The following is a 26,250-nucleotide window of genomic DNA, read 5'->3' as shown; positions in this document are numbered from 1 at the left end:
AGTGCACGTGGAAAAAACCATCACGTCCAGCGCAGGGATGGGGGGAGAACCTAACAACTTCTAGCGGAGGGGCATGCAGAGAAATGTGAGTGTTCACACAGGCACACTGCATTCTGTTTGAAAATTCTGAATTTCAGAACTTCAGGAACAGGAAACCAAACACTTCACTGGACTAACGTCAAGAACGCAGTATCCACGAGTTTTACAACATGCTACTACAGGAGTATTCCGATGGTTTGTGGGTTTTTCCCCCCCCCAAACAGCTTGGCCAATTACAAACTCCTTGTAGCGTATCTCCTCTTTTGCATAAAAATCTTGTATTCCACAACTGCCCTCAAAGTTTTCTGCACAATTCACTGCCACTGTTTTAAGTCACAGACAAGGGGAAACCCCCCCAAACTGTTTCTAACACATCGAAGCTCTGCCCCCAACATAGGTTCAGGTTCACAGGCTTTTACGCGTACACAAAAGGAGCTGGGTGCTAAAGGAAGTGATGTATTTCTAACTGGTCTCAGATACACCTGTGTATTTTTTTCATTCAGTCACTAGGCCCCATTTTTCACGGCTTGGCCGATTAACAAAGTGAAAAAATACCTTTTCATAAATTGCGTTCTTTGCACGCAAAAGTTCCAAAAGCATTCAAAAGGTACAAGTGTGGGAACCTCAGAGTCAGCGTTTTAGAAAATGGGGCATCTCTCTTAATTTACAACTTCGTCTGTCTACTTTCGAGTTCAAGACAATGGGTTCAGCAACAGTGGAATTGCTCACAAGATACGCCATGGAACACTTCAACCTACAAGTTCCTGCCTGAGAAGACCGTGGGCATTTATTTCCATTTTAAGCTGAGTGTATTTGCTTAAAAAAAAAAAAGAAATAGAAAAAAATTTTTAAAACTTACTCCTCCAGCTGGATGATACCATCACCAAATAATTCTGTTAGAAACCCATGAGAACAGCAAGTTCAGGCCTTCTACCAAACAGCAGGAGTCTTGTCAGCTGCACATACTTGACTACTCGAATGTAATCCTTTAGCAGTCCGTTGCTATAGATGATGAAACCCAATGCAGAAGTAACTAACTAGTCCTCAGATTAGCAAATGCCCAATATTGAAGGCTTCGAATTCCTAAAGAAATTCTCCAAAACAGGGAATAGAAGATTATTTTTTTTTTCTCGTCATGCAGAGGAGCCTTAAGTTTCCAATGACTTCACCAACAACCACAGTATGCTACCTATGCAAATTCAAAGTTACAAGAGGATCGTCAGGCTTATGTGTTTCCAGCCACCTCCTCTTTATAGGTGTCTTCCTTTTCCCCAAAGTTGCAAAAGGTTTTGTAAGAATCAGCTTTTAAAAAAGCAAGCTCTGTTGAGCTGGAGACAGTGAACACTGAAACAGTACAATCCCTTGTAGGTAAAGTTTCCTGCCGAGTTGAGTGTGTGATTGGTCAGCAAAACCTTAGTGAAATACTGAAAAAAAAAAAAAAAATAATCTTGGAACACCTAAGCGATGAGAATATTATAAACTGATATGGACATACGAGACTGAAATAACTGCATTTACAAGGTTAGCCATATGAACTGCAGGGCTAAAACTTGGCATTCATACTTCGTTTGTGATTTAATGGTGAACATGAATGTTTTTCACATCTTACCATAAGCCCAGTTAAATCCATATAGATCTTACTGTAGACAGGCGTGCTTTTAATCCAGTCCCAAATTGACAGTACATGTGAAGAAAGGCTTATCTGGTGATACTACAGACACGTCCTAGACAAATTCCTCTCACAGCAACAGTGCAGGTGAGGTGCAGAAGAACAGTCAGGTAGGAGCCAGCCTTAACACCCCCAGAAAATTCTTCAGGGTTAAGTTTCAAATGCAGGATAAAGGTTTACATTATTGATGCGGAAAGCTCCCTACAACAGAAACCATGGTGGTTGAGGAGTCAAACTTGCCCAAGAGAAGCCGAGCAAGGACACCCTCGGCACATGAAACATCCAAACAGTTCGTCTGCGGTCGTTACAGGGCAGAGTCTTCACCCATTCAGCTCCTGCTTCCCTGCCCCAGTCTTTTCCTACTAAATTCTCTGACAAAAAAATGCAGCTACATCTCCATATAGACCACCTCTTCCTTCTGGCAGTAAACACTATATATGCAATCACAGAAAACAGAATTCTTTAACTGCTGCAAAAGCATTACAGAAGGTCGACTCATTTTTCTAGCCAATCACAAACCACCGAATTAATATCTAAATGAAACCAAAACTTTCTTTTCTTTTTGTGACAGAAGCTAATTGTGTTAGTTACGTAGAAAAGCAGCTCGTTACGGAATAATCGCCATATAGTAGTTTCAGCAACAGAAAAAGTGCAAGGAAGCACACATGAGGAAGTTCAGCTCCTTTGGAACACGGAGGTGTCGTACCCAGGGAGCCTGGGTGAGTTTCTGCTGAACTGCTACCCTTGCCCCATCTACATTTCTTTCAAAGAGCCCCTTTCAAGTTGCATTGAAGGAAACTACCAGCAAGTATTATGATACAAACAAACCAGAACAATGACCGGACGACAGAGCATCAGAGGTCTGCTTGGGAGGCTGAAAACAGTGCACGGACTTGTGGATGCAGTATGAGAACGCATACAGTGCTGGGCTGGAAACGCGTTCCGTTGTTGTGTTGAGAGATCATAGTACCTATGACCTTATCCGGGTTTAAGAGATTTCAGAAAGACCACACTTCAACTAAACTGAAGTAAAAAACCACAAACACCTGAAGGTCCTGTTGATGCAATCCGTGCCTAGAACTTTGGCTGATACAGAGAAACACGTCCGCTAAGGCACCCCGAGGCAATCTGACAGTGTGTTGGAGAAAACTTGGTTGTCAGTACCACATCACTGTGAGAGTAGAGGGAACGGATTTCTTTCAGTGGACTAGCTTCTTTGGGCAAACAGTCGACAAGTTCGCTGCAGTGTGCATCAAATCCCAACAAGCGGATCCCAAAACCATGCGGGGATGAAATCATTCGGCCATCAGGACTGAAACAGAGTTCTTTGATGTAACCCCGGCCCACATTGGCTTCTTCAATGCAATGAGTCAATCGCAGGGAACAACGAGGTGAGACAGGGCGCACAGGGGCTCCTTCCTGGAATTCATAGACACAAGTCCACTAAAGGGAGAGGCAGAGAGAGGAACATTGAAAGAAAGGTAAAGCACTGCGAATCCTCGTTCCCTCCCACTGCATGTTCAGTGAGTAATGCAGGAATGTCCTGTAAGTATTGGTTATCTACTCTTTGATAAGCGTGATGCGAAACACTGAAAACAGGCCACTTCCCTTGGCATCTCCTCCGCTTTGAACTAAGCAAAGCGGCTGTCTAGCATCAGAGCTGCTTTTTTAATTAAATGGATGCTAGATACAATATTTTTTAAATTTAGTTTCTATCTGCAAAGAACAAATCCTAATCCTTTGGCCAGGCACCTGCTCTAATTTAGTAAACATTTAAATGAAATCTACAATAAGTAGAACTCAGCCTACTGAAATTTACAACTGAACATTGACACTTTGTGTCCTTTACTTCAAAAGGAAAGAAATCTTCAAACAAGAGGGAAAGGGACTTTTCAGGGAATGTTATGAACAGCTCTGTAACCAGTTTGTTACTTGTGAGACAGCCAGAGACTTCAACGTGTAATCTAATTATCTAATCTCAAACCAAATGCAAAACCAGCTCTATGACAAAGTTTAATCATGTTGAAAGACTCAATTTCAGCCACAAGACAAAAGAAGTGTTCTTAGTTTTGCTTCATGTATTCCACTGAAATAAACACAAAGGGGACAATACTAATATTAACAGAAGGGAGTAAGGCAGACACTAGGACTACGGGAAATTATACCTACATCTATCATCAGCACCACTATAACCCAGTATAATACTTGCATTTTCAAAAAATTTGGTGTTGTATAGTAGTTTACAGAACCAGCATTAAGATTTGTAACAAATCTGCTAGGCTTTCATTCAGTCCTCTACACATCTGTAAGAAGTCACCATAACTAAGACTGCCTTTCCTCTAAAAAAAACCCCACAAATTAAAAAAATAACAACAATCACTCCCCCAAAATACCCAAAACCAAACCAAACCCAACTTACATCAGCTATCAAATTAACTAAACTGATTTTATTATTGGTCAAGCGTTCAAAGAATCACTTGTCCTTTTGGAAAACAAGTCTCAAACCTCTGTGTCAGTGTTCTGCACAACTGTCACGCACCGCTAACTTTGAAATAACCCTAGGCAAAAAAAAAAAAAAAAAAAAAAAGGTGCTTGCAAAAGGACCATCTGGCGGAATCCAGGTGTTCTGAAGGCTCTGGTTGGGCTTTAAGTTCTAAGTGAACTTGAGTTAACCTGGAAGGTGGTACTTCAGAAGTAGGTGCTCCCAAACACAACCGGCTCTCTCAGACTCGGTCTTTTCCGAGTTCAAGTGTCCTATATTTTGGCAGGTACATATTTTTAAGGCATGTATTTGGCAGCACAGGTACGGCCTGAAAACTTTTAAGAGAGCTGTGACCTACATAATATAGTCTGTGAAGGAGCTGGGCAACGGGAGTACTGAATACAGGATACAAAGTCATATGAGGTTATAAAAAAAAAATAATTCATCATCTTGATGTGAAATTAATGCACTTGTAAGCAGAAATAACTGACTAGTTTATTCAAATGCAAACGTACCCCCCAAAACAAGGAAATTTCAATATAGCCGTATGATTGATATATCTACTCAAAGTACTTAAAAAAAAAAAAAAAAACCAAACCAAAAACCACCACTGTTTTACCTCCTGGTCATCCGTATTACTTGAGCACCGAAGAAGCGTAGCCCACCCTTTTGGATGTAGCTGTAGTGATGTAATGCAGTTGCCTCGATCTCTTTCTCCAGGAACTTCTGGTGTTAAGACCTCCAAACTATTTCTAGGTGATCCACCTAGCAGAAGGGGAAGGCAACTGTTAAGTCTCAATGAAGTCCATACATCGATCGTCACCCCTCTCATCAGCCTACTGATGACACTTGCATCCGAGTGCTAGAAAAGACAGCACCTTTATAAAAGGATAAATCAAAAAGGCAGTGATATGAACAAGGGAGGCAGATACCAATGAGCTCAGTCTTGCTTTCAAATAGCTTCTACTTTGAAATCTGCCTTCAAAGACCTGCATTAAATCACCTCCTATTGTGAGCTAAGTCAGAGCTAACTTTCCACACACATGCTCTTCATTATCATTAAAAAAAAAAAAAAGTATCAAGAGTGAGGGTTTTTTGTAAGAACTGCTGGTTCTCAAACTTGTATGATGTCCTTTCCAAATCCTTTCCAAAGTCTGCTCAACCGCATGCAGCTTGCCTCCCTTTTCCCCCCTCACTGCTAGAAAGCTTTTCACAGATAAATCATGCCTGGCATCCAGATAAGGCTCCTCCTTTTGTTAAGTACGTCTGAGTAACTTAACAACCATGAGTAGGTAAAACTTAACATTACACTTATTTTAAATTGCATATGGTTCACAAAGTGTTTACCGATTTGCCAAATTCACATTGACGCTATGAAGGTTTATCCTAGATTCAGAGGAAGCCTGATAAACACAGGGTCATCAGTCTTCATAGGTCTGCCGTGAGGTATGACTTCATTTGTAATTAAAACTTCACATAACAGTCTGTCCACATTTAAGATCTGTTTGCGTGCTATTTTTTTGTTCGTTTTTTTTGTTGTAAGATCTGTTTGCATGGCCTTTTTCCACGCTATTGGCTCCTCATGGAGAAACTGCAGATACACAAGCCCATCATTAAGAGAAACAAAAAGCAAAACATAGCTCTTGTTGGGGATCTTTGAGGGGTTGGAGTGGGGTGTGGGGGTTTTTTTCCCCTAAAGGTCATTCACACAAACTTTGTTCGAGGAAAAAACGCAAGGAAAAGGGAGCACCTCTAGGTAACAACAATAATGTATGAATATTAAAATAAAGATCCTGTTGCTGTTATCAGATTTCTTGGGATAAAAAACTGATTAGATCCCCAGACTGTGGTGTGCAACAGTATTTCATTGGTTTAACACAAGTCATAGCAACACTATTATTTTAAAAGTCACAGAGACAAAAAAGCCGCTTTTCACTATTATGCACTTTTAGATGTAAGTCAAAATCCATGATTTTTTATTTTTTTAATCTTTTCCTACCTTCTCGCTGGGAGGACCGTGACATGTGTTTCTCAGACACTGGACCTGAATCATTTTGGTGACACGGTGAACCAACAGCTCGAGGACCAGAAGAACCTGATGACGTTATGTCTGCAAACAGCATCAGCTACGTGAACAAAACAGCTAAGCACAGCGCGCTTGTGCGCATCCCTCAACCCTCCTCAGAAATGTTAAGTAAAGGGGAAGGGGAAGGCATCTTGTAAAGAAAACAATTTTCAAAGCTCAGTTTATAGGCTAAAATGACCGTGGTCTTTGTGCCTCCTACAAATAAAACTGCCAGCACAACAAACTCTACTGGGGATAAGAGAGGAGCTGCCTTCTTTCCTTCCTTCTTACGCACCATCATCACCAGAGGCTGGGGTATGAATTTTTCCCCAGGCCACTCCCTTTATATCCTGACACCCCAAACGGCAGAGTTTCTGTCCGGATTTTGTTCTGTTACTGCCAGAAAGCAGGAGCAAGCAAGCAGCGAGACTTCAGAGGAGGCGATTCCTCCAGGTCTGGCTGTCAAGGGCAACCACACCGTTACACATCAGTCAGTAGTAGCTGCTGCAGCTCACACCCGCTCAGCCTGCTCAACACCGGCTTCGGGTTTTTCATTACAGGACCAAGGACAGTAGATAAATAAAGCTAGAGACAAAGCTAGTGACAAAATTATAGAGGTTGTAGCCTGTAGCACTGAAGTCCTGCCACCAGAAATCACCCTAGACACTTTACTCAACAGTAGGTGTGTGTGACCCCTGAACAAAAGAGCAGCTACCACGCCAAAGCGTTCTTCAGCAGAATCCTTCCAACTCCACCTCTGCCGCCTTTTGCTAGCTAAGAGTATCCCGTAAAACAACCTCTAACACAGAAGCCACCACGGCCTTCCATAAGCATTCACCTGAACTTGAGGTTGTCCTCCTAGCTCTTAAAATTGGGTAGCTGCCAACCTCTAAAGATTTGTTTAGGTCAAGGTCGTGCAAAATCAGAAGATATCCAGAGGAGGTTGAGATCAGCATTTTGGAACAGTCTGGCGTCAGCCTCATTCGCATAAGAAAACGGGTGTGAAAAAACTTCTTGTGGGGACATCCATCTTCCGTGCACCTGGGCAGCGAACAAAAGCAAAAGAAGTGGCTGCAATTAGCTTTGATTCAAGCACCTAATGATGTTCAGAAAGTCCAAGATGCACTAAGCATCCTTCTTCATTCTTTGAGTACTGCTTTACACTACTTAAATCAGATTTTAATGAAACGACACGAGTCACATTTTCATACTAGCACAGCAGCGAAGACAGAACCTTTTCAAAAAGGAAGGACTACGTTTTGGCACATCAGCAAGAAAAGCTCTCCTTTTAGCTACTGGACTATTACCATATAAAGGTGATCCAAGTTCTCAATAAGGGTTATAAACTAATCTCAGTATTTAAGAACGCGTTAGAGCAACATTCAAAGCAGCAGGCTTTCAGTCTTGTGCAGAAGAACCCTACCCTTTTGTTTGTATTCTAGAAACACAACGGCACGAACACAGCCACGTACCTGTTTGTGTCCCAAATGATCACATTTCCATCAAACCCGGATGTCACTAGTAATCTCGTATTGGTATCATACTCGATGTTCTTAACCCAGCTGGTGTGACCATGTAAAGTGCACACTTTAGTGTTCAGCTTTCTCAAATCCCAAAGTGCTATTGTAGTGTCATCAGAACAGGTCGCAAAGAGTCGATTATCTAGAAACCTGAAAACGGGAGAGAAACACTGTGGCTGCTCAGTGCCTTTTAAATATTCCTACGCAGAAATCTAAGCTATCACAGAAATAAGAGTGATCACACACACACACAAAAAAAAAAAAAAAACCCACACAGCAAAATATTTGCCAATAAAACAGTTCAATTAATAACCAGTTATGTTGGGATACCAACCAGTAGTACATCTGTAGTAGCCAACAAGTAAACCCACAGAAGCATGGCTGAAGGTTTTTGGGTGGGTTTGGTTTTTTTTTTTTATGATTCATGTAAAGATCACACAACCACCAAACCACCAGTGGAACAAATGCTCACACAGAATCTGTGTGGTAACCAAATTAGTTACCCATCTGGAAAATACTCAGGTTTAAACTTACCAAGTCTTTACAAGACACAAACGTCCTAAGGACTGGTCAGCTTTGACACCACTGCATTTCTGCCAGATTCTTTCACTATTACAGACAGGCAGCACCAGAAGACACGGGAATTCCATCATCACTTCAGACTACACAAGATCCTATCAGCTCGTAATTAAGCACACGCTCTTCTTAACTCTCATTTCTACCTACGTATTCTTCCCCTGCTATACTGTAAATCTTCCTCTCTTCTCCACCACAAACATAACTCAAAGGAGGCTTTTAAAATAAAGATCACCTTTTGTTAGTCCTCTACCGCTTTTAAACCTTGCTGCTCTGTATGGCACACATTCCGCTAGCTCAGCCGAAACACACGGTGCCCACGTCTCCCTTAGCAACGCCTGAACACCCCCACCTCTGAGGTGGTCCGTACCACACACGGTTGCCTTGGCATGCGATGTAGTCAGCCCCCAACGAAAGCTCTCACCGGATCTTGTCCCCAAGTGGCACAGGCAGCAGTGGAACCACCTGTCCTGGGAACGCTCAGCACCAGGCTTCTCAGGGCGCTGGTGAGGCAACCCAAAGCCCTGGGCTAACCAGCAGGCTGTTACAGATGACAGGTCTCCCAAAGGCCCTTTCCAAGAAGTCCTCCTGCCACTCTTGTGACACAGCCACAGCCCTGCACAGATGCCCGGGGCTCACCGCACGTCTGCACCGAGCACACCTCAAAGCTGGCCCTGTGGTTTTCCACGCAGTATTGCTATCTTGGAAACACGTACCAGATTTCAAACCGAACACTGGCCGCTGTTTGCACGTTTCCCTAGAACCGTAACTTCATTCCATCCTTGCTCATCTTTTGCTTTGGAGCCTGTCCACCCCCGCAGTGCCCCAGGAGCATGGCTCGCTGCAGCTGCAGAGCCAGGAGGAGCCATGCAGACCTCCCACATCAAGGAATGTTTGGTACCACCTGGACAACCTCAATGCTCTCCATTAAAAACCAAGGGACCCATCCCTTCTGCCTTTTCTTCCCCCACACTACTACAGTTCATGTGTTTGAAGCAGACACACAAAGTTGGGCTTTTCAAATGTGCGAAACCAGGTACACGTATCAAAGTGCAAGTGCACAGCACTGTTGAGGGTAGAGAATTTCAGATCATCTTTGGAAGTAGCAGCTGCACAAGTGGCACAAGCTACCCAAATTTACCAACTCCTTTAATACAGTTGTACATGTGAGATTTGAGTGGTCTGAGTTGGAATCACAACATTCCTACACGGATCAGGTTAAGTACTTAGCCTGTTCAGGTGGTAATTCTTTACCACGATCATTTCTGGTCTTCAGCCAAAAGTCAATGTATGTATCACTCTTGCCTGGAGTCACATGAAGCAGCCTGACCACCTTCAAATCATTACAGAATGAAAGAATAGCTGATGTGAAAACACTCTATCAGAAAGAAGGGGATAGAAGGGCTAGAATTCAGCACTGAATTTAGAAGTTACTGAAGCAAACACACGACTTTTCAAAAACAGCTACTGAGGACAAGCCTTTGTTTGAAAGCGCACCTAGACAAATTATTTGGTTCAGGGAGAAAAATCACTGGATAGAATTATTTCACAGATCAATGTTTATCATGCTCCATTCCCACTGCAATTTATGCATGCCCTTTTAGGAGGACAAAGCATACTGGTTTAGGTTTGTAATTCATGCCTGAAGAAGGCACTTGGGAAAAAAAAAAAAAGAGCCCCACCTGACGTAAAAGGGAAAATAAAACCTATCTGAGTAACACCAGAAGCAGCTTCACATGAATGCTAAGGCAAGAACAATCTAGCAGAGACGTGTTGTTACCCCTAGAAACAGCATTTTATCTCTTTAAGACTTGGAACCAGACTACATCATGTAAAAATAGCAACAACCTCAATGAAAAATAACCAACTACAATGGGAAGAATCCCACAGTTCAGATTTTCAGGGCAAGTCAAACAGTACACCTCTTGCCTGTAAAAATCCAACGTTTGCCTTTACCTTGGATGCTACAGGCAACCCTGCTTCACCCACCACAAACAGGTTTTGGAAGAAATTGACTGGGAGGTACAAATGATACTGGACAGCTTTCATATAGGGGATGGCCAAGTAGACTAGGATTCACTTGAAAAACAGCTCCTTTAAGGTGCGTATGACGCTGGCACATAAAACTGACTGGCACGGAGAAAATAAATAGAGATTATCTTCCTCCTTAAGAAAACAAAAAAACTTAAGAGGGCCTCAAACTAACCTAGCAATTTTTAAAAAAACACTAACAAATACTCCGTGAAACACAGCTGTGCCCCGGAGCTCTGTTACAGGAGAGTTTTAGGTAAGCTCAAAACCTGATCAAATTCAGGTGGAAATACAATGTCTGCTTCAGACGATTACGCACAAATCTGCAGTGACTGTGGCAGAGCAATTACTTGCTTTTAAAAAGAAAAAGAGAGGAGGAAAAATGGAAGTATCTATAGCGAATTGGACAAATTTGGGTAAGAACCTAAGCTAATTAGGTGTAACTAAACCCAACTGTAAACCATTGTTCAAAGCATATAAGAAGTTTTACTATGTGTTAAGAGGTGTGCTAGCTGTGTGGATCTGGGACCTAGCGTCCATCTCTGTGCAGAGACGCAACAAACAAGTACCTCTGTGTGTGTGGACTGGCTCTTGCAGACTGTGTGAAGTACCCAGATTTGCTGGAAGATGACCACCACATGCTTCCTTGCTGGTAAGTACCTCTGAGGCACCTGCGACAGGGCACAGTGGTAACGGTGTTTGGTTTTTCGGTGCTTATTACAAGGAATTTCTGTAGTGCTACAGTGCCTGGTGTCCTACTCACTAAGCGGAAACAACACTCCAGGTAATGCTGTACTAATCATCTGTTACCAAATACAGCTAACTTCCTTGTAGGCAAGTTTGTAACAACACACAAATGCCGGGGACATGCTGGAAAACAGAAAAAGATGCCAACATCCTACAAAGGCAAAACAAAGCTTTAGGAAGCATTTTAAAGGAAAGCAGAAGAGTTTACTACACATTGCCAGTCTGGTAATTAACAGTAGATCTGAGAGTTATCTGCTTGGAGGTAGTACCAGTATAATTATCAAACTACAGAGAGAAAAGACATTTAAGGACCAAGAACGGATGTACAAAGCCTCACGGACAGCCAAAGTCGAAAGAAAGGTATGAATAAGAGAAAAAAGTGGCAGGAAGTTTCAGTGCTGTTCTCAACCAAGTAATAAGATAAATTTTCAAGACCAGCACAGCTGACTGCAACAGAGAGAGCTAAACAGTCAAGGGGCATGCAACAGAACTCTCTTTGTAAAACATGACCCAGGCTCACTCACTTCAAACCCTAGCAAGAGCAGTATGGATGTAAGGATCAGATACTGAATCAGGGATGTATGAAAATCACAATAAATCCGGTTTGCCTTTGCCTTCCAATCTCTCGGTAACATGGCTTTATTTCGCACCCAGCTTTATCTAAAAACTAAGCACGTTTAAAGCACAACCACTGGCATGCAAGACGCGAAAAGCTGTATTTCCTTACAGGAAAGCATGTTCTCAACGTCTCTTCTTCTATTTGTGCCAGCTAGCCCCAGCTTTTACTTCAGCTTTTCTGAAAGAAATCCAACTGATGTAAAACTTCAGCCTCTTGAAAAAGGACAAGCAGTTTCAGGAAAACATCAGTTTCTCTGACAAATGTGTAAAGGCACTGGCACCCCTCATTCAGCTCTTTTGAGAGGAAACGCTCAGATTGCTTCCACAAGTTTTCTTGGGGGATTTTTCGTTTGGGTTTAGGGTTTGGGTTGGGTTGGGTTGGGTTTTTTGCTTTGAGAATCTGAGTGAAGACAGGCTGCAACATGGTCCACAAGATTAAGAAGTGCCTTAAGTTCACATGTCAAAGTCTATCCTCAGACCCAGAGCAGCTACAAATAATAGAAATTAAAAGGAAAAACACTACATGACAAAAATACTGAAGGTCTGGGTTCCTGTGCTTGCTGATTCCCACTTCATCCTAAGAATCAGACAAAGGATTTAAACCATAAAGACTGAGTTTAAGTTGAATTGAGGAAGCCTTTCCCCTTTCCCAGCTCTTCTATAGCATACCTGTATCTAAAGCAGCCAATCTTTCTTCGGAAATCTCTATGCAACTATGGCAGTTACGCTTACAATTCAAAATACCAGCTGTATTCACATGAATAGCTACAGCCTCAGACTTGCCAAAATCAAACACTACCTGTTACGTTGACTTACTACGTTCACGCAGGGCATTCCAAAGGGCAGGTAAACCAGGTAGTAGTAACTTAACACTCTTCCCGTCCCCAAAACTGCAGCTCCTCCACCAACAAAACCACCTGTCAGCATTATATACCGCCACTTTCAGACTCCTCCTCTTCCCCCTTCCAGCATTTCCCGACCTCCAGTGCCAAAGAGAAGGAAAATGGCACAAAGCACACTGCAACCTAACGGCATCGCAAAACCCACGCTCTCCAAGCAAGTGCCCAACACAAACTTACCACGCTGTTGTAAGAAAAGCATCTATGGCGGAGACAAAATATTCCTTCTGACCTACCTGATGTTATTGACACAGTCCTCATGAGCTTCGGAGAGAGTTTTGATGTGCTTTGAAGATATTGGGTCAAAAAGCAGTACTTCAGTCTGTTCACAAGCAACAGTCAGCACTGACCTGCAGGGTAGCAGAACAAAGCAGAAACATTTGTATTCAGTAAGAGACACGACACCTGTGCGCATCCAGCTACCTCCCTTTCCCTGTCCTCACAGAAACACAGCTTCACCGTCAATTAGCTTAGCTTTCTGCTTACGCTGCAGAGAGTTTGCAGCAGTGTTGATATTTTTGTACTGCCTTCTTGCAGATGCCTATTCTCCGGCACCTAACACACAAAACACGCAGAAAATACCACGGTGTTTTATTCCGGAGAACTTAACTTCTCTAACTCCTTTTTGAGAGACCGTGACTCTTCTCCTACCTGGCTGTGGCACAGCTGGTGCATTTGCTGGAAAGACCACATGATCTTTTAATTAACTTTTTTTTTTTAACATGAAAGGTGGTTTTTTTTGTTATGTACTTCACAGATCCAACGATGGCATTATTTAAATCACACACTTAAGTGTGTTTTGGGGTTGTGGGGTTGTTGGTTGGTTTTTTTTTTCAGAAGTTACTTGAGGGAGATTTGCCCCAACACTGCAGTGAGTGCATGAACTCCATGGTTCCTGCCTGGGAAGAAAGAAGAATCAAAGCGCTGGCATGAAAACCTGCTGTGTCACTCATGTGGGGATTATTTGCTTCATGCTGCAGGAAAGAAAAATCATTTAAAAAAAAAAAAAGACAACAGCATCTACTCTGGAATTCTACTGCAGATTTCCCAGACGACTGTGCCCATGCCATGGTATCCTCTGTCCGTTCCCTGGCAACACTTTTTTTTTTTTTTTTTTTTTTTGGGGGGGGGGGGAGGGGCACGTGCATAAGCCAACAACCCGCGAGCCACCTTCGGATAACTTACACTCTGTCACTGCGCTAACCCAACATAGGGTAAGAACCCTCTCCCATCTCCCTCCTTTTATCAGCTATGACAATATTTCCCCCCCCCTAAGACCTTAACAGACGTCACCCCAGCCACACCACCACTTTTGTAACGAGCAGCCAGCGCCGAAGTCCACCAGCCAGCTTCTCGAGGTTAAAAACATACCGTCTCCTTATCTCCTTCCGTAACACTGCCTTTGACAGCAAATGTAGTTTGGCACCCACCCAAAAGCAGCATAAAGATGACATTCAGACTGTGTATTCAGAAGAAGCGTTTTTAAAGTGAACTGCAAAGCATAGCGTCCTTCCCCAATAATCCAAACTCAAGCAGCTCTGCTGACAGCATGCATTTTGCTACATCACAGTACGAAGCCAGTAAATGCTAAAGGCAGAAGACCGGTTCAAACATTTCTTCCAAATGCCTAGACTTTCTGCGGCTGAGTCATTTTTTCACTGAAACCTTACATAACAAAGTTTTTAAAAGTTTTTTGAATGAGCAAGAAGTCATGCTATCAGACATTACAAGCTATTAACTACAAAGAAAAAGAGTCTTCTGACAAAAGGTATCGTTTTCTAAATGCAGTAGTGGTGGTGTGCCGGTCAAAGGCAGCAACAGCAGGGCACTGGCATCAGTTTAAATTGGGCGTTAGTAGAGAGTCAGGCTGGGAACATGGCTCATCGTTATCCATGCTTTTTGAGATGGATTTCACAACCACGCTGCCATTACTACTCTTAGGACACAGAACAACCCAGATCAAGACTTAGTACTTTAGTGCATCACCTAATTCACTTGCCAAAACCAGAACAAATTCCAAGAACTACAACTTCAAGGACATTAATTCTTTTAAAGAAAAAAAAAAAGAAAACCCAAACAAAACACCAGCATCTTTTCTTTCCCACACGAAGACCTCTGTGTATCCATTTAAAGGTTTTCTCAGAGGAAAAAAAACCAGGACTTTGTCCAGAATACACGTTATTTGTGAATGAGTCCAGAGAGATCTCTGCAGAGCATTCACAGGGGTCCCAACAAGCACAGAAAACACCAACTTCGCAGCATGGGCAGCCTGTCTGGCTTTGCACCAGCCTCTCCCGGGCTGTTGACACATACTGGGTTCATGTACGTTGAAGAAGTCCAAGTACGGTGACAGTGAACGGTGGCCTGCTAAACTAGTGAAGCTGACCTCCAGGAAAGCTGAGAAGTTCCTCTGACCAGTACAGCAGTGTTAAGGCAAGAGGGCAGCCACCTGCTGTCCACAAAGTCAGCGCTTGAGGAGCAGCATCCCAAGGGCAGGCTGGACCTAACCGGCAGCACTCACCCAGCCGAAAGGCCAGACTCCCGGCGTGGCCCAAGAACAGTGCTTTGAGGAGCCAGCAGCCAACAGAAGGGGCAAGGAACAACGATGCAGCACCAATAACCACAGCTGGTTCCCCTGAGAGAGGCTCCAGGGAGACCAGAAGTCTCCATCGCACAGGACGGGTCTGACCAGGTCTTGTGACTGCTCCAAGCCAAGCCTAACCAGCAAAGGCTCATGCAGAAGCGAGCATGGTTTGGGCTGTTTCACTTATTGAAATATTAAAGTAAAGGTATTAAAGGCGACAGGTTCAGTGTCATGGCCCCAACCTACGCCCAACACCACTTGCAGCCTCCTGGGCCAAGCCCTGCAGCCACGCAAAACGCCAGGTCTGCGGACGCGTTCCTTCGGCAGCAGAACTTTTTTGCTGGGCTCGTTTTCGGCCAGGGAAGGTCCCTGCTTCAGCTCACCATACAGCCTCACAAGCATCAGGCACAAGGGGGGGGGCAGGCAGAACCCAAAAATCGCCCTTTTTGCCAGAAACATGCACAAATAACCTTAAAGCGCAGCCCAGGTGTACTGCTACTACAGCTGACGATTCCCACACCAGTACGGAACATCCGCCTGCGGGGTATTCTTGCAATTCAGTCACCGTGGCTAAGCCAGCAGAGCAATCCCACCCAGCTTCTTTGTGCCGCCAAGTACAGCGGCCAGGACACCGGCGCCCTGCCAACCTTAAGCACACACACGGCTGGGGAATCTACAAAATAAATGGTTTTCCAGCAACAGTCACCTGGGAATGGTTTTGATTGTTTCCGGAGCTTAAACTTTATCCTCTTGAGAAAAAGAGAGGAACAAATAAGGAGTTGAACCTCAGATTTACAGCACAACCATGGCAAAACCATCACCAGTTCAGGTGCTCCTGGAAACCAGAGCTCTGTCTTGATGAAAATTCACTGAAAATAGAAAAAGCAGACCAGCCAGCGAGGGTGACAAAGATTTTAATTCTGGCTTATCCACACCGTGAGACCACCCCAGGCTGCAAGAAAACGTCAGCTACAAGCACAGCGTGCGCCAGAAGGGATGCCAGCATCTCCTGCCCAGCTGGCTGGGCCCCGAGCCGGGGCGCCAGGGCTTGCTCGGCTCCGGCCGAACCCGGCCGCCGCCCGCTGCCGCCGGTACAGCCGCGTACCGCAACGCGGGAGCCCTCGGTGCGTAACCACGTCCCGCGCCCGGCAGCGCCCGGGGCGGCCCGACAGGCTCCCGCCGCCCTAAAGCCACGGTGCCCCAGCCCGGCTCTCCGCCCTGCGCCTCGGCCGCGGCCTCCGCTCCTGCGGGCAGGGCCGCGGAGGCGCCGGCGCACCCCCGGGCAGCGGGCCCAGGCCGCGGCCTCCGCCCCGGGCCCCCCCACCCCACCCCGGGGCCTCCCGCGGAGCCCGGCCGGGCGGGTGCGTGCACCCCGCCGCTCGCTCTGCCCGGGACGGCGGGGCCCGGGGCAGCCCCACGCGCGGCCCGTACCCGTCGGGCGAGTACTCCAGGTTGAAGACGGCGCCGTGCGTGCGGGTGCTGAGGTACACGGAGTCGGCGGGCTGGATGGAGCCGTACAGCCCGGTCATGGCGCGGAAGGTATCCCGCGCCGGGTCCACGGCGGCGCTGCGGCCCAGGCAGCGCCCGCGCAGCCAGCCGAACAGCCCGCCGCCGGGGGCGGGCCGCGGGGGGGCGGCCGGCGGCTCCATGCCGGCGGGCGAGCCGGGCCCCGGGACGGCCGGGCCGCTGGCCCCTGCCCGGGGGACCTTCGCCTCCGCGCTCATCGCGCCGCCCGCCGCCCTCCGCCCTGCCGGCCGCCCCGCGCCTGCGCGCCGCCCCACGTGACCGCGGCGGGGCCGCGTCTTCCGGGAGCCGCCGCCGCCGCCGCGCCCGGCCGGAGCGCCCGTCCCTCCGCCGGGGAAGCGACGCGGGGCACCGGGTCGGCGCGAGCCCAGACACGCGTCACCCGCCGAGCGCCCGGACCGCGGCCTCCCCGAGCACGGCAGCGGAGCCGCCGGTTATCCCGGGAGTCTCGCCGGGCGCAGCGGGGAGGGAAGGCGCCTGGCGCTGCCCCTGTCACCCGTCTACGCGGTCCGAAACATGCCGCGCTCGGTGCGGCGGTGCGAGCCCGGTGCGGAGTGCGAGCCCGGTCCGTCCGTCGGGGCGCGGGCACCGGGAGCGCCGCCGGGCGTGCCGTGCTGCCCATCGCGTGGGCTCCGGGCTTTGCGCGCAGTCGATGCAACGAGCTATGCGATCGGACGCGGCAGAAAAGGCAGTTCTGGTGCCTGTGCGCCCCGCCCCCCCCCCCCCCGGCGTTCTCACGGCCGATACCGTGTCTCTCCAGCTCCTGGCGATGCTCTTCGGTGATGGCAGCTCGAGAGACTGCAAGAGCGAACTCCAGCGCTGGCCAGCTCCCAGTATACAATGGTCTGTGAGAAGACACAACCCAGAGGTAGCACAGACAGCCCCAGCAAACAAGTCTTAACTGGCTGACCACCTTTTATGCTCCGCAAACCAAAGAGATGGCAGTACGTCTTCCTCGGCACCCAAACCAGATGGCCCGGCTATCATCGATCAAAAGACTCCTCTGTTTTACCGCCCTTCTCATCTTGGGGACTCTGGCGGTTTCGCTGAGCAAGCCATGGAGGAGTTTTTGAAACACAACCCAACCCTTCCGGGATGCTGGTAGCAAGTTCCTCCACAGACCAGATCAAAATGGCAAAGGACGCAGGCAGCAGGATGAATGCTATGCAGGTCAACAGTCCCTCCCCACATCCTCCTCAGAAGGTGGATGAAGATACACAGGTCCTCACCTCGAGGTCCTCCCCCACCCCAGCTACTGGTTTGGTTGCTCACCAGTAATGCTACTAAGCCAGGTATTGAGGTAGGGCTCCAGACACGTCAGGATTGCTGGGCACCACGTAGACTTTAAGGAGCAAAACTTCAGGTAAAAAAAGACATGAGAGGGTCATTCCCACCTCCCAAAGGACCACGCAAAGGAGGTGGCGTGCAGTTACTTTTTGAAGGTCCCTTCCAACCCAAACCAGTGTTTCTATGATCATCCATGTAACCAATTCATCTGGGTGGCTGCTTGTGAGGTACCTAATTATGATGAGAGACATGAGATCTGGCCAACAGGAAGACAACAGTTCTGCATAACAGGAAAATTCAGAGGACCAAAATTGCTTGCTCACCGAGTAGGAAGCTGGGTTGGTACGTGTACATCTCAGAGGCAGATGGCTAGGAAGGGTGTCGTCTGTTCTTCCCCTTGCTTTATTGTTACTTTTACGGAAAAGCGCAGTGTTTAAAAGCTGCTAAGCAAGTTTCAGGCAAGTAAACTATTGGTAGCTTTTGAAGGCAGAAAGAAACAACCAAAAAGAACAGGGAGGGACCCTAGGACTGAGGCTTTGCGAACCTCTAGTGACCACTAGGTAGGCAAACCGTAACTTCTACAGGAGCATCTAGCCCAGTGACTGCTCTAAAGAAGCTGTGGAAAAGGTGGCTGTGCCTTGCTATACTCAGAATCAATCCCAACCCATTTTCACAAACAGCTTCACAACAGCGCTGAGGGTCTGAGGAACTTACCTGGCTGCATATCAGCACTCATGCTCTTTGCCTTTTTTTAAGATAGGTAGCAGCAGGGTTTCTTCAAAACTACATTTCACAGGGAAGATCAGGGTCCCTCCTGCTCCCCATAAAAGCTACTGCTTTACTGGACTTTGAAAACATTTTCATAAAACCAGTGTCTTTTAAGAGCATAAACCTCCTGGCTAAAGAGGAGTCACAAGAAGAGATCTTCTTGCTCTGGTTCAGTGCCAGAAGGTAGCAATGCTGCAAACGGTACAGGAGAGATGCTGAAGAGGGCGGGATCCAAAACAGTCCTACTCTTCAAGTCAAACAAAAAAAAAGGTATGGGAATGAGAAGGGAAAACCAGACCTTCATACAGCTAGGGGCATGGCTTCATGCCAGCAGCACAAGCGGAGCAGAAAGCTTCACACAGAGACTGCACGTATGATGTGGGAGAGGCATAAGGCCGTGCTCCTAGTGAGCCCCCAGAACCTGCCGAGACCCTCCTCCCAAGCTCTCATCTCCCATAAGCCGGAGGAGCAGCCTACCCGCGCCAGCTTAGTTGACAAAAATCTAGCTTTTACCAACGTACCTGCAGAGCAAAAGCAACGACAACAGGCCCCGTCGGTGACCTACCCAGCAGGAAACATGAAGGAGGAACAGGCAGTCCTCAGGCTGTGTTTTCCCCGCAGGCTGGAGAGCCACGCGGAGTTCCCTACAGCCGGCTCGCCCTCATCTCCACGCTGGGCACGCAGAGGCTGCCTGCCTGCTGCACAGGCATCCCAGCACACAGCAAGCACTTCATTCCTCTCCCTGCTGCTGCAGGGTGCAGGCACCTCTGCCTCCAGGCTCCCCCGTGCAGCTGTATTAGATCCGGCCGAGCCCCCCTCGCAGCCCTCGGTGCTGTGCTTGTGTTGGTAGCTAGAAAGGTGGTGAGAACACACTAGTGTTTCGGCTGCCGCTGAGCAGTATTCGCACGGCATCAAGGCTGTGTCTCCAACCTTACCCACCCACACACACCTCTCACCGGTAGGCTGAGAGTGGGCAGGATCTTGGGAAGGGACACAGCCAGGACAGCTGATCCAAAGTGACATTCCATACCATATGATGTCTGCTCAGATATAAAAGCTAAGAGAAAGGAGGAGGAAAGGGCGGGGGGGGAGGGGAAACCTTGCTACTTGCACTGTTTGTATTCCAGAGCAACTGCTACGGGTACAGAAGCCCTGCTTCCCTGAACATCACCTGCTGATGGGGAAGTAGAGAATAACATCTTTTGGGTTTTTTATTTTTCCGCTTCTGCATGCGCAACTTTTGCCATTGCTTCATTAAACAGCCTTTATCGTGACCCACAATTATTTTTCTATCTTATTTGCTCCCCCTCTTCCCTGTTCTGCTGAGGAGGGGCACGATAGAAGAGCGTGGTGAGCACGTGGCATCCAGCCAAGGTCAACCCACCACAGCAGCGCATCACGTGCTAGAGGGCACAGCCTTCCTCACACAAATTTTTCACACTGCTTTGCAGGCAGCTCATCACCAAGAACTGTTGGGAAGGCAGGCAGGCTCAGCAAGGACCTGCCCCTCCCTCGGGAGCTGTTTTACACTGGGCCCTTGGCTGTGACCCAACTTGAGCCACGCTGTGGCTGCAGTGCCTGGCTGCATAACCCTGCTGGGTCTGGAACCTGACTGACACCCTCGCAAGCCAATTTTCTGGCTTGATCTTGGATCTTGCCTTGTCCCTATGGACTTGCCTGGGAAATCTGGCTGACCCTGGTCACCACCACCAGATTTGCCCTGTTCCAGTAATACGAGGCCACAGCCTTTCCCATGAAACCAGTGCCTCTGTCTGCACCCTTCCAGCACACTCGGTTCTTGGCTCATCTTCCCTTAGGCAGCAGCCTTTCCTTTCTTTGTTGTGACACAGAGCCCAGTGCAGCGAGGCAGCAGAGCTCGGCTTAAGAGCTGCTTTTTAACCACAAGCTAAAAAGCATGAAGCTGAAAGCAATACAAGCGAAGCCAGAAGCAGCTGTGCAGTTCCAGCCTCTGCCAGCTGTTATTATGGGCTAGGAGAAGCCACAGTGAGGCAATACATCTGAGGATGTCAGAAATGTCGCTTCTAGCAACTTTTCACATCTACAAAGGGAAGGGCAGTTTTGAGGTGGTTGTATGGTTTATCTGTGTTACTGTTCATAATGGCATTGTAATAAGGAAAAAAAAAAAGCCCCGAATTCAGCAGGTCAGTGAGACATGGCTCAGAGACATTGGGCAGAAATCCAGTCTGTTCAAGGAAAAAGACAAAAAAAAGTCAAGACTTGTAACTTAACACAGAACACAGAGGGCAACATTAATGCACGAGGCTTAGAGAACAATCTGTTAGCACAGCACTGCCGGGGACTCTCTGCAGTCGCATTCTCTTGCCCTTTGAGCCCATTTATACACACAGCTGAACACATAATAATGCGGTTCCTCATTAGGTGTTGCTGCAGTTCCATAGCAGGTCTGATTGCCCTGCTCACTTCATCCACAGCAGTAACGACCGCGGTCACACTGGCAAGCTCCTTTCCAAACTGATAGGCCGTCTCCATTTGGTCTCCCTGCACAGAGGCTGCTGTGCCCATTTCACCATCCTAAACAGTCTGTAGCTCTCCTCTTCCCTCCAAGCTTACAGGAGGCAAGACAAGGCTGACCCAATCTCAACAGCACACCATTCGAGGTGCCAGCGCAAAGTGGATGCATATGCTGGCGCAATGATGCTGCTCTACATCTCTCTGGCTGCTCTGCCCCCGATAACTGCCACCTCTGTGATGACATGCGAGGCTGCCTTTTCCTGAGCATCACTTGCTGCCTCTCACATGCAGGATCAGCCAACGCAGTGCCCACCTGTGCCTGGATCCCAGCAGTTGGCAGGGTTCAGCCTCAGTGCCTGGCTGCCCACTGCTGTTCTGAACGGTTTAGGTTCTCTGTGGCTGTGGTAACTGCCCACAGACTCCATCAGCGTACTTGCTGCTGTTCTTCAGGGTGTTTATGGAAAAGGGGAGTAACCCAGGTGTCACAAACCCTTCTGGCAACCTCCCTCCACTGCCACACAATTGCCTGTGCCTTCCTCCTGTCTCACCCATCTGTTTACTGTTAGTTAATCAGGGGGAGGCTCTTCTGTCTTCCTCCACAACCTATAAGTTTCATAGAATCATAGAAACATTTGGGTTGGAAAAGACCTTGAAGATCATCAGGTCCAACCATTAACCCAGGACTGCCAAGTCCGTCACTAAACCATGCATCTGTGCAGGGTTTTTTTGAACAACTTCTAGGAACGGTGATTACACCACCTCCCTAGGCAAACAGGCACCGAGGAACTAGACTGGCAGCACCGTTTGGATACCTAAGTCTGCTAGGTTGGTTTGATCCTACACAGAGGTCTTTGCTGACCCCTCCAGCGCACAGACACACGGGGCTCTGCACCACAGCAAGTGACATTTGAGCTGACTCCTGCCCTGTACATCACATTTACCCTCAAGTCTGCCGACTCCTTCCCTTATCCTGCAAGCTTCACCGGTGCCACTGCAACTGTAGCAGAGCAGAGATTCAACAGGCTGGCAGAAAGCATAGGGAGGGATGGACCAGCACTCCCCTGACGGGAAGCTCTTGGAAGAGAGAAGTCCCTACGGAGCTGTGGCTGGTGGAGTGTTTTCACAATCAGGAGGGATGGTGTGGTATTCCTTCTCAACAACAGCAGGGAAGGAGAGACTTGTCCAGTTCTCTCTTTTTTCCCCTTATACAGAGTTCTGCATTAGGTTTTACTGTTCTGCCACTGCGCAGCCCATTTGGCTTTGGAGAAACAAAATCAAAGCTCAAAAGCAGAAACACCCCCAAGCCTTTTAATATTGTCATCAACACATCTCCTGCCGGTTTTTTTCTCCATTAAAAATGTTAAAAAGTACTCCTAGTAGTGTCTCAAGGAGATACAGATGCTCTCTCAGAAAAACAAATACACATCAGTGCGCCAGCTAAAGCCCATGCGCAAGATGCCATCTGAAACAACCCACTAGTCCCGTGGAACCAGGCAGAGTCACAATCTTGTCAACACTCTGCAGGATTTCCAGTAAAATCCCCATCCCATAGACTGGAAGGAGCTTTGCAAGGAGGGCTGCTCACCTCAATGTCAGGTTTTTGTTAGACCTAACGGGACCAAAACTGCTCTCTTAGGGCGTGTGACCTACTCAAACTCTCGACCCTTTCCGCTGACAGAATCTTGCGGCAGAAATCTTTTCACCTGAATTTCTGCTTCCTCTATGAGCTCCACAATTCATACGGCATGCCCTTCTTATTGGGTACTGTGTACTGGGCAACAAGCCTTGCAGCGTTCTCATCCTTGGTGCCGTATGCCACCTGGGACCACCTCCATGGTCCCCCTGAGGCTAGGGGAGGCTGAAGCTGGGGAGAAAGGACAGAAGAAAGTTTGTTATTTGGAAGGGCACATATCATTTCTGCAGCCTGGGAAGGGAGGACTTTTCCTCAGCCACTTCTGCTGAGTCCACCAGACTTGGGGGCACCTCCACCACCGTAAGCGACTTGCTGCTCCATTAGCAGGGCAGTGGGTGCTCTAGGAAAGGAAACCCATGTCCCATTCCTGGCTGTAGTCCTGCTGTGGTTTAATCCTAGCCAGCAAGTAAGCACCACCCAGCTGCTCACTCACTCTCCCACCTCCTGCCAGTGGGAAGAGGAGGAGAATTGGGGGGGAAAAAAGGTGAAATTCTTTTCACAGCACCCTCCAAACTATCAAGCTGCAACAAGGTCTTTTACCATCTCATACCAACATACTCATCATGCTACTCACTCTACTGCCTTCTCCTAGTCTCTCTCATCCAGGGCCCGTTCTCTCTGCTTCTTCCTCAGCTGCTCTCTCTTCATTTGCTCTCAACCACTTAACAGAACCAGCCACACCTGCACCTTACCTACATCGGCCAACCCACCGCCCCTGAAGCCAACCCACAGTTGTATATTATCAATGTTAATTAACCCAGCTTCCCTCCTCTACAAAATTTGAGGTTTGGGATAAGACAATTTAATAATTGAAATACAATAACAATGATGCTGATGATGATGACAAGGAAAAAAAGCCCCAGGTGATGCAGAATACAATTGCTCACCACTCGCTGACCGATGCCCAGCCAACCACTGAGCGGCAATCTGCTGGCCCTGGCCAACACAACACACACACACACAGATCCAGTTTATATACCGAGCATGATGCTCTGTGGTGTGGAATAGCCCTTTTGGCTAGTTCAGGGCAGCTGTCCTGGTCCTGCTCTGTCCTGGCTTCTTGTGCCCCTCCAGCCTTCTCGCTGGCAGGGCCCTAGAAACTGAAAAGTACTTGACTCAATATGAACATTTCTTAGCAACAGCTAAAAACATCACAGTGTTATCAACATTGTTCTCATCGTCTATCCAAAACACCGCACTGCAGCAGCTACTAGGAAGAAAATCAACTCTACCGAAGCTGCTGTGTGGGCATGCAGCAAGCATCACATCGCCTTGCCCCCCTCCTATGCACCATCTCAGCTGCAGGCCATGGCTGCTGCTCCTTGCTGTCCTCACGGGCCATGAACCAGCCCGTCTCCACCAATGCTGAACCCGTGGCATCTCTCAATCTTAAAAGGTGTTTCCCCCTAGTCTGCATACCGCAACATCACAAGGACATCCAGCAGTGTCCCTAACAGATCTTCCACAAAAGGGCATGAAGAATAAATGAAAGGCCTTTTTGGTTTTCTGCCAAACAGCCTTCTTCCAGCCAGAGGTGCCTTTCCTCCTGCGGAACAATCGATGACACCAGAATCAGGCCTTCTGGAGGCCTGAAGCAGACAGCACGGTTACACTGGAACCACTGGAAAGGGTTTGGTACCAGCAGGACTGTATCACCCTTTGTAATACCGTTAAGAAGGTGTGGTCTTGCAGTCTCTAGGCTACAGGCCTTGTTAGCTCTTCAGCTGTGTTGTAAAGGGCTTGACGAAAGCAGCCACATCTCATAGATGGTTGTGCAGCTGGTGCGGGCATGGCAGTAGGGTTTGAAAGGCATCTTGAGCATCTTCCCAGCTCCCTGGAATGCACTGCAGCAGTTCTGAATGTTCCCAGGAACACTGCATGATCACCAGTCACCCCACCACCGCATGCTGTCCCCTACAATTTTGAGGCGAAAACCAAACCTGTTGGATCGCATATTCTCTGAGTGGTTTTGCTTGGCATGTATTTGGATTCTGGCTTGAAATGCCAACATACTACTGCAGCATAAATGACTAACCACGATAACCAGGGCAGAGAGACCTCAGCTTGCTGTTACGAGGAAGGAAGATGCTGAAACAGCTGTACATACTGTACCAGAACATATCCAGGTGCTGCCTATGAAAATGATAAGGAAAACACTAAAAGCATCTCAGAAATGAAACTTTCTGAGGATAAATGCAAAAATACACTGAGGTGCAACAAGTAGCTTTAGGCCCATTGAAAGCAAGGACTCCCATCGTGTGACGGTCAGCCACACATCTGGTTCAACACCAGAAGGGCCTGGTGGTTGTTTTTTTTTCCATCAGTGGAAGAAAAAAATCCGGGACTGGAGGACGCGGGGTGCGTGACATGGGGAGCTGCTTCGCAGAGGGATAGCACACAGGTACCCAACAAATTTACCCTCCGTTTGTGATGGCATGCAGTGCCCTGAGCAAGAAGGAGAAACCACCTGTCCTGGCTTTGGCTGGAATAAAGTTAATTTTCTTCCTAGCAGCCCCTGCAGTGCTGTGTTTTGGATTGAGTAGGATAACAACGCTGATAACACACTGACGTTTAGTTGTTGCTGAGAACTTTTTCTATTGTCAAGGACTTCTCAGTTTCTGGGGCCCTGCCAGCGGGGGGGGGGGGGGGACACACACAGCCAGGACAGGTGACCCCAGCTGGCCAGAGGGCCAGTCCGCAGAACACCACGCTCTGTATATAAGGGACGTTCGGAGTGACAGCGTTTGTCCCCCCCCAAATCCCTGTTCCCGGCGATGGCTGAACACCCACCACCGCGGACAGGTGCACGGGGTTCCGCCCGCCGCGGGTTCCGCCCGCCGCGGGTTCCGCCCGCCGCGGGTTCCGCCCGCCGCGGGTTCCGCCCGCCGCGGGTTCCGCCCGCCGCGGGTTCCGCCCGCCGCGGGTTCCGCCCGCCGCGGGTTCCGCCCGCCGCGGGTTCCGCCCGCCGCGGGTTCCGCCCGCCGCGGGTTCCGCCCGCCGCGGGTTCCGCCCGCCGCGGGTTCCGCCCGCCGCGGGTTCCGCCCGCCGCGGGTTCCGCCCGCCGCGGGTTCCGCCCGCCGCGGGTTCCGCCCGCCGCGGGTTCCGCCCGCCGCGGGTTCCGCCCGCCGCGGGTTCCGCCCGCCGCGGGTTCCGCCCGCCGCGGGTTCCGCCCGCCGCGGGTTCCGCCCGCCGCGGGTTCCGCCCGCCGCGGGTTCCGCCCGCCGCGGGTTCCGCCCGCCGCGGGTTCCGCCCGCC

The 26,250-nt window shown here is 48.4% G+C and overlaps 1 protein-coding gene across 2 annotated transcripts; it reads right to left on the bottom strand.

Moving 5' to 3' along the window:
- Nucleotides 1-1,589: 1,589 nt before the first annotated feature.
- Nucleotides 1,590-16,994, bottom strand: DCAF10 (DDB1 and CUL4 associated factor 10). 2 transcript variants are annotated; one of them, XM_055700276.1, is made up of 7 exons: nucleotides 16,662-16,994; nucleotides 12,883-12,996; nucleotides 7,728-7,925; nucleotides 7,094-7,296; nucleotides 6,190-6,300; nucleotides 4,810-4,955; nucleotides 1,590-3,127 (listed from the first exon to the last, which is right to left on the bottom strand). In XM_055700276.1, the coding sequence occupies exons 1-7, from the start codon at nucleotides 16,952-16,954 to the stop codon at nucleotides 2,783-2,785; spliced, it is 1,410 nt and encodes a 469-aa protein (XP_055556251.1). In that variant the 5' UTR covers nucleotides 16,955-16,994; the 3' UTR covers nucleotides 1,590-2,782. The 2 variants fall into 2 exon arrangements, with proteins under 2 accessions (XP_055556251.1, XP_055556250.1); XM_055700275.1 differs by having other exon boundaries at nucleotides 1,590-3,151; nucleotides 16,662-16,991.
- Nucleotides 16,995-26,250: the final 9,256 nt, after the last annotated feature.

This window comes from Falco cherrug (assembly GCF_023634085.1).
Source record: "Falco cherrug isolate bFalChe1 chromosome W unlocalized genomic scaffold, bFalChe1.pri SUPER_W_unloc_1, whole genome shotgun sequence".
Taxonomy (NCBI): domain Eukaryota; kingdom Metazoa; phylum Chordata; class Aves; order Falconiformes; family Falconidae; genus Falco; species Falco cherrug.
The sequence above is the reverse complement of the archived record's forward strand: the minus strand, read 5'-3'. Positions and strand labels throughout refer to the sequence as shown.